This window comes from Suricata suricatta, chromosome X (genome assembly GCF_006229205.1).
Source record: "Suricata suricatta isolate VVHF042 chromosome X, meerkat_22Aug2017_6uvM2_HiC, whole genome shotgun sequence".
NCBI lineage: Eukaryota > Metazoa > Chordata > Mammalia > Carnivora > Herpestidae > Suricata > Suricata suricatta.
The window spans coordinates 12,316,097-12,335,214 of record NC_043717.1 but is presented as its reverse complement, the minus strand read 5'-3'; the positions used below and the strand labels follow the sequence as shown (position 1 = coordinate 12,335,214).

Below are 19,118 nucleotides of genomic sequence, written 5' to 3'. Positions count from 1 at the left end.
CATGCTGAGTGAAGTCAGCCAGGCAGAGAAGGACAGAAACCATATGTTTGCACTCATAGGTCTAGCAGGAAAACAAGAGAGACCTAATGGAGAACCAGGGGGAACGGAGGAGGGAGAGAGAGTTGGGGAGAGAGAGGGATGCAAAACTTGAGAGACTATTGAATGCTGAGAATGAACTGAGGGTTGGGGGGGAGGGGGGAGGGGGAGGAGGGGTGGTGGTGGTGGTGGAGGGCACTTGAGGGGAGGAGCACTGGGTGTTGTATGGAAAACAATTTGACAATAAAATATTACGGACAAAAAAAATAAAATATAATATAACTGAGAAAGCCTTACACTTAAGAAAAAGTGTTAATCCTTTACGAACACTCCTTTCCCCCGCATACACACCCCTGTCTCTTCTCCCAGGAAATAAAGCTCTAGATGTAGGCACAAATCCAGTAAAAGACCAGTCTACCTTAAAATAAACAACAGAAGTGTCAGAAATTTATTCTTATATACAAAAAGCAGCTTTAGCAGATAAAAGTTGGAAGATACAACAATAAAGCTTAATGACCATTTACAGTGGAATGGAAATTTTCAGTGTCTACCACAAGTCCAAATACAATGTGACGTGACTCTAATCACAGCTAGTGACTTATAGCAGTGACTGCTCTGTCTTGCAGTGATAAACACCAAACTTGCCACTGAAATACCACTCCATGAAAAACCCTATTTTGGGGTGCCTGGGTGCTGGCCCAGTTGGTTGAGCATCCAGCTTTCGATTTCAGCTCAGGTCATGATCCCAGGGTCGTAGGATCGAGCCCCATTCTCTCTTATTCTTTCTCTCTCCATCCCTCTTTCTCTCCCTGCCTCTCGAAAAAAAAAATAAATGAGTAATGAATAAATAAACCAATTTTTAAATCTATCTTAAGGAACCAAATTATGTAATACCAAGGGATGCCTTTTGGGTCAGATTTTTTTCCACATTCAGAAAATACTCTGTGATTCCAGATTATAATCAGCACCTTAATAAAAAGAATAATCAAGAAGAGGCAACTATGCATACTAATGAAGAGCACGGGAACTGGAGACTGAGCTTCTGGCTCCAAACTCTACTAACATTAAGTCTTCAGGCAAATCACTCAACACCCCCTCAACTTCAACAATCATCAGTAAGATGAGGATAAGAAGAGTGCCACAGTAGAGACTTCCTGTTTTCATCCACAGAAAGGTCTCTCCTTGTGGGCAGAGGCGAGAATCATACCCCACCCTCCAGTCTGCCCGGCAGTTCGGGTGGATCCATGTGACAAGTTCAGGCCAATGCACTGTGAGCAGCAGAAACATGAGTCACACCCAAGACAAAGCATTTAACCGCTAGGGTGAAAAACTGTTTCCCAGTTGCTTGCTGGGGGTGCCACGAGGACCCAGCATTGAGGACCACAAAGCCACCACATAGAGGGCAACTACGCTAGAGGGTCACGGTGGCCCACCGCAAAGCAGGAAGCAAACCTTCGTTTTGTTAAGGCACTGGGATTTGGGTGGAATTGGTTTCACGGTTTATTGCAGGCAATGCAAACACAAACGCCTAATTTAGTAGGATGTTGGGAGGACTAAATGAGATGGTGCCTGGCACACACTAAACCTTTAAGAAAGATTAGCAGGATGATTGTGGCTCTGATGGTTAGTGCAAAAGGACTTTGTTGCCCATAGTCAGCCATCAGAATCTTCTCAGCTATTTAGTTGTCCTACCAGGTTCCTGAATTCGCTTTTAGGTTTACAGGGCTTCACAGGGCACATGTGGACAGTGTAGTGGTTTTTATCTCAAAATGAGGAAAAGGAAAAAGTTCCTGCATGGCTATGTGAGCATATGGAAGTAACCTGTATCAGGGGCGCCTGGGTGGCTCAGTCGGTTGAGCGTCCGGCTTCGGCTCAGGTCATGATCTCACAGTTCGTGGGTTCGAGCTCTGCATCAGGCTCTGTGCTGATGGGTAGCTCAGAGCCTGGAGCCTGCTTCAGATTCTGTATCTTCCTCTCTCTCTGACCCTCCCCTGCTCGCAATGTCTCTCTCTCTCTCTCAAAAATAAATAAAAAAACAAAAAAAAATTTTTAAGCCTGTAAAAGAGGACCTCACATAACCATGGAATAATCACCTTCTTCATATACATTTATAAAGCCAATACCGAGGCGGTATAAGCGATGCTAAGAGTTTGGGGCTTTGATTTTTGTTTAAGTTGTGGAGAGTGCTCAAACATTCAGTGGGTTGGGGACAGGGTTAGCAAGATAAGAAAATGTTCAATCAAAACTTTGAGAAGCTAAATTCATTCTGCCAAAATTTTGGTAGCTCCATAGTACTTAATCATCATTAGAATGGTGACTTAGAAATTGGGGGATTAAAGGATGATAACATGAGACACCTGGGTGGCTCAATCTGTTGGGTGTCTGACTTGGGCTCAGGTCATGATCTCATGGTTCATGGGTTTGAGCCCCATGTCAGGCTCTGTGCTGACAGCTCGGAGCCTGGAGCCTGCTTCTGATTCTGTGTCTCCCTCTCTTTCTGCCCCTCTCCTGCTTATACGCGTGCGCACTTACGCTCGCTCGCTCGCTCTCTCTCTCTCTCTCTCTCTCTCAAAAATAAACATTTTTAAAAAAAGGGATGATCGTATATGATATGACTGGCAGGGACAGGAAAGAAAAAAAGGGGCAGTTCTATTCATACTCTTCCTGGTACTTGTCCCCTTGTCCCTAACAGAACTTCAAATGCCATTGCATATCCCTTAAAAGGAAAATTAAACTAACTGTTATTGTTTTGTCACAGGCTCTAGAATTCCTGTCCTGATCTCCTCCTGCTAAAGAACAAAATCTATTTTAACTTTAATTCAGGTAAAAGCAATGAATCTCAGGTCACTCTCTTAAGTCTTTTTCTATTTGAAGAAAACAAAATAAGATGCCCAGTAAATTTTCTTACTTCATTTTATAGACGACTTGTTAGAATAAAGGAAAAATTCCACAAATGCTTATAGAACAGGCCTTAAGCCCTCTAAAAATGGCTCTCATAAATGAGACATCTGTCATGGACAATCGAACGTATAAATGGGAGATACTTACCACATTTAATATTCTCTATCCGTACAGGGAGGCCAGACTGTGCTGCAGCAATCAATTTTAAGGCAATGTAAAACTGTGTTGGACCAAAATAAACAACCCGCTTTGCACCACACAGTTCTGTGATCTGAAAACAGACAAGAAAAACCAGGCTGAAAACCCCATTTCACAACAGGAAAATGAGACAAGATATATTATGAAATCCCAAGGATTTCACAGCGTAGCTAACCAAAAACTCCCTGGAGAACCTATGTGTACAGACACTGGTTAGGTTCCCCCCCTCCTGCAGTTTACAGGAAGATTTTCAATTTAGATAATTAAATTCTACCTACTCATGATGTTTCAGGACTCAGTGATTAGTCCTCCTCTTTCAAAGAGGGAAAGGAAGGTGACAGGATGGCTGTTACAGTTCTTACAAAGACAATGACTTGTTCAGGGGGCGGACACTAATGTACAAAGTCTAGAAGAGCACTGGGGTGAAAAGAGAACAGGTTAGTCATTACCTCTACTTGTGGATTATCCTAGCTGATCAAAACTAAAAGTGAATTAATTATTTTTAAAGTCTTCACACAACAGCATTTCCTAAGCATTAAAATTAAGTCACAAGTACTCACTTTGTACTTGGAGAAGAAAAAGGAGAAGAGGGACTATGAACACAAATATCTTCAAGATCCTGCAATCTTTAATTGGCAGACCTTAAACTAACATGTATCCTACTGGGAGTTTAAAGATCACAAATATTCAGTAACTTTTTAAAGTTACTTCAATGTAATAGATAATCAAAAGCTCAAATAATAGTGAAGTGGAGATCCAAAAAGTACCCCCCACTTCCTATGGCCCAGAGGAAAACATTATATTCTTTTGGAAATGTTCTATGGATAGATATATACATACATACATATATATGTAGATGTATATAAATGTGTGTATATATAGCACACACCTGTGTTTTTCCTCTTGTTTATCCAGTACTTCATACAAACAGAATACCACATACGATTTCCAACTTGTTTTTCATTTAGCATTATCCCTTGAGGAAAAATCTTTTCGATCAGCACAGTGAAAATCACATCTTTCTTTTAACAACTACATAATATTCTCCTATAAATATACATCGTGGTTCCTTTTTTTAGTTGGTCCTTATGGATGGGCTCTTAGATTTCCAAACTATAAACAGCCACGAATTAATCTTAAGAAAACTCCTATAAAAATACAACTAGGATATCAGCAAACAATGGGGGTTATAAGAGCTTCCAGAAATTCTCTCCTCCATCAAAACAATGAGAAAACTAAGAAAATGGACAGAACTCTGGAAATTAACCAAAGGCTTGCAGCTAGCCAGAGAGCGTCTATTCAGGAAAAGCTGCTGGATCTCAGGAACAACAGAGGTCTGTGGTATTTAACTGGCCTTACACCCATGCCCCCGCCCCAACTGCGGGCATTTTCACCCTGGTTGCAGGCATCCCCAGCCTGTAGTCACCGTGGGACAGACTAGTAGCCATAGGAGGGGGCAGGACAAGGGTGGGCTTCTTAAATGTACAGATTAGTGTTTCTCTCTCTCTCTCTCTCTCTCTCTCTCTCTCTCCCCTCCTTCTGATACTCCTAGTATTTCTCAAAGCAGGTGGTCTACCTCTCCTAGCCTAGACTATGGAACCGGGGTTGCAGGAAGAGAAGCCTATCTTCTTGGCTGTACCCACCAGGAACAGAGCTTTTGGGGGAGAGGTGGGAAACAGGTTGTGGCTCAAACACTGCAGATTCACTGTTCTTACCAAGATTTAGCAAATTTTCTTCAATGTTTCTCCATTTGCTGAATGTCCTCAGGTCAATTTCCAAAGACTTCAAATGATTTTTTTCTTATAATTTTTTAAAAAAATTTTTTATTAATGCTTTTTTAAAATTTATTTTTGAGAGACAGAGAGAGACAGCGCGAGCAGGGAAGGGTCAGAGAGAGAGGGAGACACAGAATCCGAAGGAGGCTGCAGGCTCTGAGTTAGCTGTCAGCACAGAGCCCGACGTGAGGCTCGAACCCACGAACTGTGAGATCATGACCTGAGCCGAAGCTGGACGCTCAACCGACTGAGCCACCCAGGCGCCCCAATTTTTTTCTTATAATTTTTTTTATTACCAGTTAAATAGGTTATTTCACAGGATGTTACGGTAAAGAGGACAGCACCTGGAGTAAATGAGTTGGTTGTGAATCCTGGTCCAGGGAACTAATCAGCTGTTTGCATAACCTACAGCAAGCTACTTAACTCTCATGCCTCACTATCCCCGTAAGTATAGAGAGAGATGATGGTACTTACCTCATGAGAGCTAAATTAGCAGTGCTGACGACAGTGTCCAATCAGATCACAGCTGTCCGATTTATTGATCTACTCGTCTTATTTTGTTCCCAGTCCAGCTGCATATTAGGATAACCTGAGGAGCTTTTGAAAAATACAGATACCTAGGCCCTAGCCTCCAGAGACCCTGCTTTCGTCGGTAACTTGTGTGGCCCAGGCATGGGTATTTCCGCAAAGCTCTCAAGGTAATTCTCATGTGCCGCCAAGTTTGAGAATCACAGCTGTCTGCGTGATCTCATTCTCTCTCCAGGCTTCGATTACCATCCAAATGGTCACCAAATCACTTTGCCAAAACCCAACACCTCATACACTTTTCCAAACCCTAACACAGATACCCAAGGCTATCGCAGACATCACAAATAGGCCGCACTCATTTGCACCCCCCCACATCGCTGGCGTCTCCTAACTAGTGTTCCTGCGGCCCTCAGCCCTCGCCGACGTCAGCTACTCCACATCCTAAAGCGGAAACTTGTCTTCAATGATAACCGTATCCAGTTGATCCTACCACTGACCCATGTCCCAAGTCAATACTATCTTCTCTGCCATGGCCTTAACACTCACCTGGCTATCGTGACAGATTAAAAAAAAATTTTTTTAATGTTTATTTATTTTTGAGAGAGAGAGAGTGAAGCGATGGAGAAGCAGAGAGAGAGGGAGACCCAGAATCCAAAGCGGGCTCCAGCCTCCAAGCTGTCAGCACAGAGCCTGATGAAGGGCTCAAACCCACAGACCATGAGATCATGACCTGAGCCGAAGTCAGACGCCAACCGACTGAGCCACCCAGGCGCCCCTATCGTGACAGATTTTTTAAAATAGAATTCACACACTTAACCATAGAGGGACAGATTTACCTTTTTTCTAACTTTAGCCCATTAGTTGGTGTTCTTCTCGCAACAAAAGGAGCAGGCCAGCGCTGCTGAGAGTAGTGCCGAGAGAGGCTAAGAGGCCCTGAGTGTGGCTCTCAGAGAAAAGTTGAGTTTCCTCAAGTGAACAAGTAGACATCACTACTCATTATCAGAGTTTGTTTATAGAAGAAATATTGCTCTTTGAGACAAACTTTCTCTACTAATCTGTATATCTAGCTTTTTACTGAAATAGAATATTCATATAGAAAAGCACAATATACACACAGAAAAGCATGCAGATCCTAAGTGGATAGTGCATGGGGAGACGAGTTTTTACACATGGAACACAACTATGTAAGTAGCACCCAGAATCAACAAACACAACATCACAAGCCTTCTAGAAGGCCGCCTCTGCAGCTCCTTTCAACCACTACACACATACCATTTTCCTAACTTCTAAGACCACAGATTACATAAAGTTCAGAAAAAGGCAAGACTAAATAGTCAAAGAGTATGTACCCTCAGGTCTGGCTTCTTTGTTCATTGCTGTTTGTGACAGTTTTCAAGCTGTTGAGTGATATTATGGTTCAATCATTTTTGTTGTTATTTGATACTTGTGTGGCTATATCACAAATTAGAGATCCTCCTGCCACTGGACATTTGGAAGGTGTCCACTTTGAGTCTACTGTGAGTCCTGCTGCTATAACATTCTTGCACATTATCTTGTCAAGACATGTAGACTGGAATCCATTAGTGTGAAATACATTTCTCTATAGTTTCTATCTAAGACTGGTAAGTGCTGGCTTACCGGGTATGTGTATGTTCAGCATTAGTAGATATGGCCACACTGATTCACGTCCTAGCCAACACGTGGTATTTTTAGGCTTTTTCATTTTCACTATTCTAATGGGAGTGTGGTAGTATCTCATTGTAGTTTGACTTTGCATTTTTTCTGAGAACTAGGAAGTTTGTTATCACCTTTTCATGGAATCCTAGGTATTATGGCTCAGATACCAATTTCAAAATGTGAAGGGGGAGGTATCCCACACAGGGCCAAGTAATTCTCCAGACACCACCTAGGTGTCCCACAATTCAACTCAACTCTAACACTATTACCCGGAGACAGCATCAGACTCCACAGATTAAGGGCTCAGTCCTACAAGACTACCCCTGGGCCTCGGCCCCCTTCAGACACCAAGTCACAAGCCTGGGTAGTTACCAACTGGCTATAAATCAGAGGTTCCCATGACCCCCTCCTCGGATTCAGTTAATTTACTAAAGCAGTTCACCGAACTCAAAGAAACATTTTCCTCAGTAAACAGTTTATTATAAAAAGGATATAACCCAGGGCGCCTGGGTGGCTCAGTCGGTTAAGCGTCTGACTTCAGCTCATGTCATGATCTCACGGTGTGTGGATTCGAGCCCTGCATCGGGCACTGTGCTGACAGCTAGCTCAGAGCCTGGAGCCTGCTTCAGATTCTGTCTGTCTCTCTCTTTCTCTCTCTCTCTCTCTCTCTCTCTCTTTCTCGCTCTCTCTCTCTCTCTCCCCCTCCCTCCCTCTCTCCCCCTCCCTCCCCTGCTCACACTCTCTCTCTCTCTCAAAAATAAATTAAAACATTAAAAAAAAAAAGGATATAATCCATCAACAGCCAAACAGAAGAAATGAACAGGGCAAGGGATGGGGGAGAGTGCAGAGCTCCTCTACCCACTTGGAGCACTTGACTCCCCCCAAGTCCCCCTGTGCTCACCAACACGGATAATCTCCAGAACCTGTTCTTTTGCAGTTTTTATGGACACTTCTTACAAAAGCATGGTTGATTAGATCACTGACCATGGCTGACGGATTTATCCCCCAGCCCTCTGACCGCCTGGAGGTCTGTGGGAAGCACCACAAAGTTGAATAAGTAAGTTTTCTGGCCCACACTCACGTCAGCTCATCTTCCAATTCTACTGCATCTTCCAGGGTCTGCATACTCTTCCCTGTGAAAGCTGACAATACTGTTCTCATGCTTTAAGACACATCAGCCTGGAACTCCACCCTCCTCAGGACACTATTCTGTCTCCTCAGTATGGCATTAAAGTCCCTTCACAACCTGGCGCTCGGCCACATTTCTAGTTTCACCTCTGAACACAATAAATGGATGGATGTGCGGGTGCATGCGCACACACACACATTCTGTAGCTGCATTCCACTCCTCCCGCTGTCACAGACACATTTTGTACTTTTACATCTCGGTATCTATGCACTTGGTGCAGAAGGTGGTAAACTAAATAGCCTTAAAGTCAAGGTTGACTTCCAACACAGAAAACTAATTAGTTTTATGACTTTGGGAAAATTGCCTGAAACCTAATCTCCTCATATGTAAAACAGAGATATTGCCTCCCTCATATGACTATTGTGAAGAAAAAATTGGAAGTGTGCTAAATGAACTGAACACAATACTTAACCATACTCAATAATCATTGGGTCCCATCCCTTTTACATGAAACTGGAACTTTTTTTAATGTTTATCTTTGAGAGACGGAGAGAGCGAGTGAGAGCAAGAGAGTGAGCAAATGTGCACATGTAGGGCACTCAATGCAGAGTTCAAACCCACAAACCATGAGATTGTTACCTGAGCCAAAATCAAGAGTCAGCCCTTGGGCACCTGGGTAGTTCAGTCGGTTAAGCATCAGACTTCAACTCAGGTTATCATCTAAGAGTCTGTGATTTCAAGTCCTGTATTGGGCTCCGTGCTGAGAGCTCAGAGCCTGGAACCTGCTTCAGATTCTTTGTCTCCCTCTCTCTACCCCTCCCCAGCTCGCACACTCTTGCCTGCACCCCCCTGTCAAAAATAAATAACATAAAAAAATTTTTTTAAAGACTCAGCCCTTAACCAACCGAGGCACCTAGCTGCACTACTTCCTCCATTCTTAAATGCCACTTCTCTGTAGCTCTTTCCCAAATCCCCAGATGTACTTAATTTTCTCTGTGTATCCTGACTCTTCAAATATCTATAAATGTGCATCACGTGATATACTGTCTTGGCTTTGCTTTCAAATAAAAGGCGGAGCGGAGTAAGTAGATCATATGGATGCAACAAGAAAGCCCCAGAGTTGAGAACAGTTGACGTTAGGTGATGGGTTCATGGGGGTTCATTCTCCTACTCTGTACTTAATATGTATGTTTGAAATTCTCCACATTCAAGCTTTTTCATGTCCATTTCATCACTTATAACTATCCATTTCTCTCTGCCTCCCATTAAAATCTCTTCTCTCCAAAGTCAAGGGGTAACTTCCATTCAGCTCCTAGCACAAAGGTAGGCATCCAGGATTTGGTCCAAAACTTCTCAATCAAGTGAATGAACCAATCCTCACAGAAAGTAACTGAGTTGTACATCTCTTACTGTGAATGAATAAATTACACATCTTTAGGTACAGACTTGCCTATATATGGGAAAAAACACCAACATCATCAATGTGGGTTCCAGCATCAATACAACTACCTTGCAGAATAATTCCTAAGAAATTATAATTCCTGACATGTGGACAATTTAACAACTACTATTTCTGTCAGCCTTAATTTAGTATCAAGTTAACCTTCAGTTATTCCTTTGCCATAAGTAATATACAGAATTGAAAAGCTCTTAACTAAAGGTAACTGAAATTGCTGCTAAAACCTCCATATGGTACTTTGAGACCAACACTCAAATTTGACATTAGTCAACTGCTTTATTTGCTGTGAAACATGTGTCTTGGTCTCATTTCCACTAGAATCACTGCTTTATAACAAATGTTCATACACACCCCACAAAGGTCAGTTTTCTTGCTCTTTATACACCAAGCTCCAAGAGACAAGTCAAGAAATTTCTGAAATATTCAAACCATAAGAAGATAAAATAATTATAAGCCTTTGGAACTTATGTATGGATCCTTGTAAGCCTGAGACCTCTCAACTCAAAAAGGAGGTTAATTTTGTAAGGTTTGTCAAGGTTCAAGATGTTCTCGGTCTAAATTAAATTCTCCATGAAAGCTCTAAATTGTGAGTAGAAATATTTTAACACAAATTGAAGGAAATAAGGTGGTAGTTTATCCCAGAAACTCAATTAGCAGGAGATATTTTATATAATTGCTCCTTCAAATAGTCCAAGTTGCCAAGCATTTCTCAAAATAAAGGAAAAACACAAAGATTCTACTCTTCTTTTTAAGTCAACTCCAAACCCATAACACTCTCAGCTGGATCCATCTCAGTTTACACGTTGTGCAAGCTTCCGACTCAGAACCACAACCTATGGATTAGTTATTTGTTTTCTCAGGTGGAAGGCCAAAGACTGGGGGGTGGGGGGAGGAATGGATGAAATCAACTTCCTTACAGCTTACAGATGTACACTAAACTGTGGGGGTGCTGGATACAAATCAGAAAAATACACCGACCATTTGGGAGGAACCTGGACAAAGTTCTGGGAGAAGATTGAAGGCCACTAAAATAGCTTCCCTCCTACCTAATTCTGAAAGATTAAGTGACTGTGCTGAGTAATCAGTCCACACATGTTCCAGTTTGCCTGAAATAATACTTTCTTTCCTAGTAGAAATGTAATAAATTTTCAGAACTGTTCAAAGGTTGGAATAAGCTTCTTTCTTTCAAGTATTTTTAAAGACTTAAAAATCTTAGATTTAAAATTGTAAAATGTCTTGTTGGGAGGGAATTCTGCAAGAGCACCAATGGACCCTTATTTTCTACTCTTTCTCTGCTGTAGCTGCCAAGTTCAGATTCCTTGCTCACACATCAACTGCTTCAAGTCCTTCCCCTAGACTCGTGCAATTTCACACGCCATCCTCCACATTCCCTCCATGATATCTTATTAAAACAAGATCACCCCCCAAATCAAAGGGACTTGCAGGGCTCCCCGCTCCCTTTCCTGTAAAAGCCAGACTCCTGAGCATGGGTTTGGAGGCCTTCCCATCTGACCCAAACCACCTTTCCAACAACCCCATGTCTTTCTCCTCCCCACCCTGCCACTCCAGATGCCAACCACTCTCAAAACACGGAAGAGCCATTCAGGCCTCTGGACACCTGCTGTGTCCCCTGCCTAGGGAGCTGGAGGTCCCCCTACTTCATTACCCGCAAGGCTCATTCTTCAGATCACCTCAGAACCAACCGTACGTTTGCAACCTTAATTCCATATGGCATGCTTTTTGCATTCCCATAACCCTTTTCAGTAGCTTTCTATCACATCACTAGCCTTGCAATACAGCACAATCCATATTTTGGTCATTGTCTCCACTGTACCCCATCTCCTTCCCTTACTATTCAACTGCCCAGCACAAGGCAACAATATATCTTTATCATTTGTACCCCCAGACTCATACGTTACAATGCTTGCTATTTCTCACTTGCTCAGTGAATGGTTGCTGAATTAATTCATTTTCACAGCCTGTAGTAGCAGAATTGCTCCTCTTTTTCTCATCTTCTAATTACTTTTACAAGTGGCTGCTAAATTGGCTTTAGTCATCATATAGCCATAAGAGTTCCCGCAGGAATAGAAGAGAATGCTAGCTTGTCTGCACCCAGCTAGGAAGGCCTGGTTAGGACCAACGCGTCGGGAAAGGCCACCACCAAGCTTCATCCTGGCCCTCTGCCTCGGAGCCCAGAACGTGTCAGTAGTGCTCCAGCCACTCGGTGCCCCAGAGAAGGGCACTGCAGGCTTCTTCCTCCAAGCCTCCCCCTACTCAGCATATCCCCAGGGGACGGCAGCCCCCATGTCACCCTCAAAAACAGAAATATAGAGCACTAAAGGAGCTCGGGTGGCTCAGGCGGTTAAGCCTCCGACTCGTGATTTCAGCTCAGGTCACCATCGCACGGTTCATTCGAATGAGCCCTCATCAGGCTCTGCGCTGACAGTGGGTAGCCTGTTTGGGACTCTCTCTCTCCCTCTGTCTCTAATGCTTCCCCGTTTGCGTGCACACTCTCTCGCTCTCTCTTTCTCTCCCTCTAAACAAATAAACAAACAAACAAAATAAGTATTTTTAAAGAAATACAGAGGATTATTTGAAGGACATACTTGCAAGTTGTACCAGCTGAAGAGTCAGATCAACTATCCTGAGTTTTCCTTTCCTGTCCATTTACATATTCTAAAAATCAAGAGGGACACTCAGTCCAGAGAGACCTGGGTGAGCTGCCCAAGAAAATATAAACTCCCGCATCCAATTACTCAACATCAGGTACCATAGTATATGCCTAAGCCAAAGTACCACACTGTTAAAGAGAGGACAGACATTCAGGGCTTCGGCATAATTTCAGACAGAGGAGACCCACTAATACCTGAAAGTAGTTAATAGTTTAAAATCCACTGGGCATCTCCCCATTAAAAGCACTGTGCTCAGTGCCATGCTAGGAAGTGAGCAGCACTGAACAAAGTAACTTTCTTTTCTCTCTCACACTCTCATTCCCTCCCTCCCCCACCCATAAATGCTTTATTATTCATCTCCCCAAAACAGAGATATTCTCCTACACCATCCCACCATCATCACCATACCTCAGGAAATCAATATTATTGTTATTCCACAGCATAGGCTCCATACATTCCCTCAGCTGTCCTATAAATGGCCTATAGGACTGAATTTTCTCTTTCATAACCAAGACTTACTGTTAATGCATCACATTTTTATATTATCTCTCCTTCATCTTTCCCTAATCTAGCATAATCCCCCTTGGTTATTCATGATACTAAATCCTTTCAAGAGCTCACAATGCTCCTGCAGAATGTCCCACATTGTAAATTTGTCCATTTCTTTGTAGTAACATTCACATCAAACATTTCTGGCAAGAATGCCACATAGGTGACACTGTGAAATAACCAGAGGTACACATCAGTGAGGAGCACATAAAGTTAGAACATCCCACCACTGATGGCCAAGCTTGGCCATTTGGTTAAGGTGGTAACAGCTAGATCTCTCCATTGCAAAAACATGCTTTCACACAGCACTTTGAGACCATGTGAATATTCTATCCCCTGACAAACTCACTGGTGAATTCATAAAATACTAATTCTAAGTAAGTTTAGCTAACTTACATCAAAGTCTACAGAACTGGAATCCTAATTCAAAATCCCAAAAAAATGGGGAGGATATTTCTTCCATGTGGTATGTGTCATTGTCTCCAGTTTATGCACAAAGAAACACCACAGCTTAGTTAAGTGAGATGTTCAAGGTCACAAGTCCAGAGCCAATCAATACTCAAACCTACACATACATGTGTCCAAAGCACATGGTCTTCCCATTACATCAGGGGTTGGAAAACTAAAGTTCACAAGCCAAATCTGGACCATTGCCTGGTTTTGTATGGCTCATGAGTAGAGAATGGTTTTTACAGATGAACATTTGCAATCAATTTAATAATTAGGAAACACTAACTTTGGGCGCACCTGGGTTACTCAGTTGGCTGTTGGGCTCAGGTCATGATCTCACAGTTTGTGAGTTCAACCTGCATCAGGCTCTCCACTGTCAGCGCAGAGCCCACTTCAGATACTCTGTCTCCCTCTCTGTCCCTCCCCTGCTCACTCGCTCTCTTAAAAGTAACCATCTTTTTAAAAAAAAAAAAAAAAAGGAAACATTAACTTTGAATCCCATCAGGTAAAAGCTTATCCCCAAAACAAGAATCCCGTGTTTCTTACTAGCAGACCTGTATTACCAAAATAATTTTGTGGTAGGTTCTTGTATTTTGAATTTTGTCAATAACAAGTTTGTGGAAGTTTGTTTTGCCTCTTGTTATATAAATAAGTACCTAAATAATGTCCTCAATTTTGTCTCTTGGCCTACAAAGACTAAAATATTTACTACCAGGCCCTTTACAGTAAGGGTTGCCGACCCCTGCATATCAACACACTGCCTCCCCGAACCATACTTTGTATCCTTACAGAAACCCTCACTAGCCACGCAGGAAAAGAGTATTTTCTTGAAATAAGCAGCTATACTAAATAAATGCCAGCTTAAAGATTGAACACTTCCATTAGAAAAGAACACACATGATTACGCCCCATTTTCTACCCACTTATATACATTTGTTTAAAATTTTTGGAAGCTTTTGAATAAGGGCTTCCTACATCACCATATACTTCCACAGCAACCGACTGGAGCAACTGGATGCCAGATTTCAGTTATAAGCAAAATCTATGCAATAACTAACACCCCAAAAATAAGAGTCTGCTCTTTTTTCAGCTTTGAGGTAAAACTGACAAAACTGTCATAAAGTGTACAATGTGATTCTTCAACATACACACAGTGTGAAAGGATTTCCCTATAGTTCATTAACACACTCATCACCTCACATATTTACTTTTGTGTGTGTGAGAGAGAGAACACTTAAGTTCTACTCTCTCAGCAAATTTCCATTATACCATACAGTGTTATGAACTATAGTCACAACATTATACCCCAGATCCTCAGACTTCATCTTATAACTGAAAATTTTTACTTTTTTATAATAGTTTATTGTCAAATTAGTTTCCATATAACACCCAGTGCTTCTCCCCACAAGTGCCCCCCACCATGACCATCACCCCCTCCCTCTCTCCCCCTCCCCTTTCAGTCTATGGTTCGTCTCCAGTATTCAGTAGTCTCCCTTGATCTGTGTCCCTCTCCCCCTACCTACCTCAGGCCCTGATAACCACCATTCTATTCTGCTTCTAGGAGTTCAACATTTTCCCCCCAAGAGTCCACATTTAAGTGATACCATGTTGTATTTGTCTCTATCTGGATTATTTCATTTCTTTGCATTTTATTTTAAAATGGGGAAAGGTATTATAAGTCTTCATAACCATTCTTTAAAATAAGTCCTTATACAAGGGTGCCTGGGTGGCTCAGTTGGTTGAGGATCCAGCTTCAGCTCAGATCATGATCTCATGGTTTGTGGGTTAGAGCTCCACATCGGGGTCCACACTGACAGTACAGAGCCTGCTTGGGATTCTCTCTCTGCCCCTTCCCCCACTCACACTCATGCTGTAAAAAATAAACATTTAAAAAACTGTCCTTCTGCATTTGTGAACACATAATGATCCAGGTCCTCTAACATGTAAGCTCCTCCCAAGTTGTGAATCAATTTTGGAAAGTAGTGTTTCAGATTCCCCAAGATGTCATTTAATTTCGGGCTAGGGAATCTATAATAAAATGTACACCAAATCCAGCCCAGATGCTAAAAACAAGCTGTACTGGCAGGGGTTATGGCCCAGATCTAGTTAGCCAGCATTCTTGGCCCAAGGCCCAAAATTCACCCCAGTAGTGGGGAAGACCCAACATGCCACTCTGGCTCAGATGAAATTTGAACACGGAAAAGACTCTGGGGAAAAAAAAAATCAGGAACTTGTATACTGACTGCCTGTGGAAACAGAGACTGGTATAACATCTAGAGACCACTGGCATTATGCTTAAGAATTACAATCAACCTTTTGATCTAGGAATTCTACCTCTGATTTTATATTCCATTTTACACAAGCAAAATGACTTATATACATGGTTATTTGATACGTACTAAGCTACAGATTGGAGGGGCTCCTGAGCGGCTCAGTGGGGTAAGTGTCAGACTTCGGCTCAGGTCATGATCTCACAGTTTGTGAGTTTGAGCATCACGTCAGGCTCTGTGCTGACAGCTCAGAGCCTAGAGCCTGCTTCGGATTCTGTGTCTCCTTCTCTCTGGTCCTCCCCCACTTGTGCTCTGTCTCGCTCTGTCTCTGTCTCTCAAAAATAAAATGTAAAAAAAAAAATTTAAGATACAGATTGGAAAACACACACCGAGAGGTCCCTCATCTAAAATATTAATCAACTATGGCTCAACCACACAACCACACAACAGAACTCTAGGCAACTCTAATAGATATCTGTCACACCCGTGATTACCCATCTTTTAAAAGCTTTTCTCTATTGGGAGCAATTTCTCATATTACAAGTCTCACCTCCCAACTTGAAAGCTGAAGATCAAATATCTAGGTTTCTTCGCAGCTAAATTGCAAACATGTGACCAAGTCTCCACGAATCAGACATATGCACACACGACTATGCTTCAGAAGTGAGAGATGTAAGGGAAGAGAAACTGCTCAGAGCATCTACCCTGCAGGTGGGGAGCTGTGGTAACTGCAAAGCTGGCTCCTGGCTCAGGAGGACAAGAGAAGCACTTGCAGTGAAGACAAATCCCTGCTGTCTGCTGCTCCATGCAGGCAGGAGCTCAGGCGGCTTCCACTCAATACTAGTGTGATGCGTGGCTTGGGGCTGTTTCTGGAAAGTCAGACACTGGCCTGTTCCTCCAGCCCTCCAAACAATTCTATGAGTTACCTAAATTCCTAATCCCTCTTTGGCTTAACTATCTAGAGTGGATTCAGCTGTCTGCCACAAAAAAAAAAAAAAAAAAAAAAAAAAAAAAAAAAAAAAAAAAAAAAAAAAAAAAAAAAAAAAAAAAAAAAAAAAAAAAAAAAAACCATGAACTAAAAAAGAATGCGGCGGAAGCTCCTCATATAGGGACATGGAAAGATCATCCGGTTAAACTATTGAAACAAAAAAAGCAAGATGCACAATATTGGGCATAGTAGGTTATTTGTTAAGGGGGTTGACTGTAGATGCATTTATTTATATAAAACTATCTCTGGAAGTTGAAGTTAACAAACTTGGCTGCCAGCTGCCCTCAAGGGAAAGGAAGACAATGGGTTGGCCAAGGCACTGGGGGTAGGAAAGAGTTTGCTGTATTTCCTATTATACCTTTTGAATCATGTACATGTATTATCTACTTAAAATGAATTTAGATAAGTTGTGAGTAAGAGACAAAGCCTAACCCCATGTCAGCAGAAAATACCATAGATATACCCCAAGACCATTCCCCTCCCACCTGCTCTAAATGTAATTTCAAAACAAAGTACCCAGCTAGACAAACCTGCAGCGGTCCTCACTCACCAGGCCCAGATTTAACACAAAAACAGTGCTCTTTCCTCTAAGGTGCCAACACAGAACAAGGCAGCAGAGTGCTTTATAGAAATGAGTTATCTTTGTCAACGGTAGCTCTGTCTAACTGGGTGACTAAGGGGATGGCAGCTGACCTCCCTTGTTCTAAAGTCTCATCTACTGGAATGAAGCAGTCTGACTACATAGGACACAAGGTTTTTTCTAGATCCAAAAATTCTATAAAAAGGAACTCCATAGGTAAAAGCTAAAACTACAGTTTGAACCTTTCCCCCTGGCACTTACCACTTCTACTTTGTATTACACTTCTCAGTATACCTGCTACACCCCCCCCCCCCGCCATGCCCAAGTCTCTTGAGGGCAAGTCCAGAATGTTTAAAATCATCCTTGCATCCCCACCAAGAAGGCTTATGGAATAAATTAAATACATCTACTGAGTTTTAATACACTGAGAGATCCCATACAAAAGTTCTTTTTTACTGCTGACTTGTGCCTTATATGAATACATCAACCTATTCAAACAATTTTTTCAGGTTTAAAGAATCACATACACCACCTGATCCCAGGATAGCAAGCACCTCAGGTGAGTTCGGGTAAGCCATTCGGGAATCACCTGATTCCAAGCAAAGCAAGCCAAAGAGAAATACAACATATCCTCCCAGAACTTTTAATTTTGTTTTTTTGTGGTTTTTTTGCAGGAAAGGGATCACTTTTGAATTAAAATGAAGACATACGTTAAGCAGTCACACATGAAACTAAAATGGTTCTTAAAGACAAGAATTCAAAGAAATTCTACCCTCAAGCTAGCTGCTTTGGTTTTTGCACAATGATTGGCATGTATCAACTGGACAAAGTGATTCAACAGATTTTATCATGCACCGAGATGGTCTTTTGGAATGAGGAAAGATTATATATAGGTAGTGATGACATTTGATGACAATGATTTATAATGACTTTTGTAAACTAGGCCTTCTTTGGCAAGCCAATGCCACAGCTTTTCAAGCTGTCCAACTGGCTGCACACATGCAGGCACCTATCTCAGAGTCAGGAGTTCCTCAGGGTTGACACCTGCCTGGGGACAAAATGGGATCTAACACTTCAAGGGAAGCAGACGGGAAGAGCCCCAGGAAGGCGAACCACCGAGGTACAAAGGAAGCATCCTGTCCACCCCAAGAAGATAGTCACTATGATGTAGGAGAAAAGTATAGGGAAAAGAATGATAGAATTGGCAGTAAGAACATTTACTGAGGGCTGACTGTGCCAGGAATGCCAGGAATCAATGAAATGAAGGGGGACATGCACGCACGCACGCATGCAGTCTCGACACTAGAAGCAAATTAAAATGGAAAAGTGGTTCAGATTAGAAAAGAAAATTCATTTTAGGATTCTGGCCCTGGTTTCTAGGTGCTGCATATCACAGAATTTTGTACAGCTAGAGGCAGCAAAATCTCAGGTGAACACACATGTGTCATCAAGATTATCTAAAGCTTTTACTGGTTCTGGCAACTCCTACTTATCTCTGCAGCCAAAGGATTTGCTTTTCAACTTGTTTATTGACATTTTAGTGCTTTTCAAAAATAAAATTAAGGGTTGGGGTTATCTGGTATTTTTGTAAGTCTGTTCATTTTAGTCCGTTCTATATATCTTTTATTTTATACCACTCCTGCATGCACAGGCACACATGTACTCACTCATATACACATTTCCTTTCCAAAGAAACCAGTGCCTTAGTGAGAGAAACAGAGCAAGCCAGTATACCTCATGTTAGTGGAGCATCCGTGTGTTACACACAAATCCTTGAAATGCTTTTGGAGGGAATGAACAAACGGAAGTGCAGTCTCAGATCACATTAGAGTTCTCACTACCAACCTAATCCCAGACAGATCGGAACCCTCCCGCACAGAGTTAAACTCATCCAGAAAGAAAGCAC

At 42.1% G+C, this 19,118-nt stretch overlaps 1 protein-coding gene across 1 annotated transcript in view; it reads right to left on the bottom strand.

Moving 5' to 3' along the window:
* Window positions 1-19,118, bottom strand: part of REPS2 (RALBP1 associated Eps domain containing 2) — a 239,499-nt gene that overhangs the window by 179,187 nt on the left and 41,194 nt on the right. Inside the window, exon 3 of the mRNA XM_029929616.1 lies at window positions 3,085-3,208. Coding sequence (XP_029785476.1) covers window positions 3,085-3,208 — 124 coding nt within the window. The remainder of the gene's footprint in view (window positions 1-3,084; window positions 3,209-19,118) is intronic.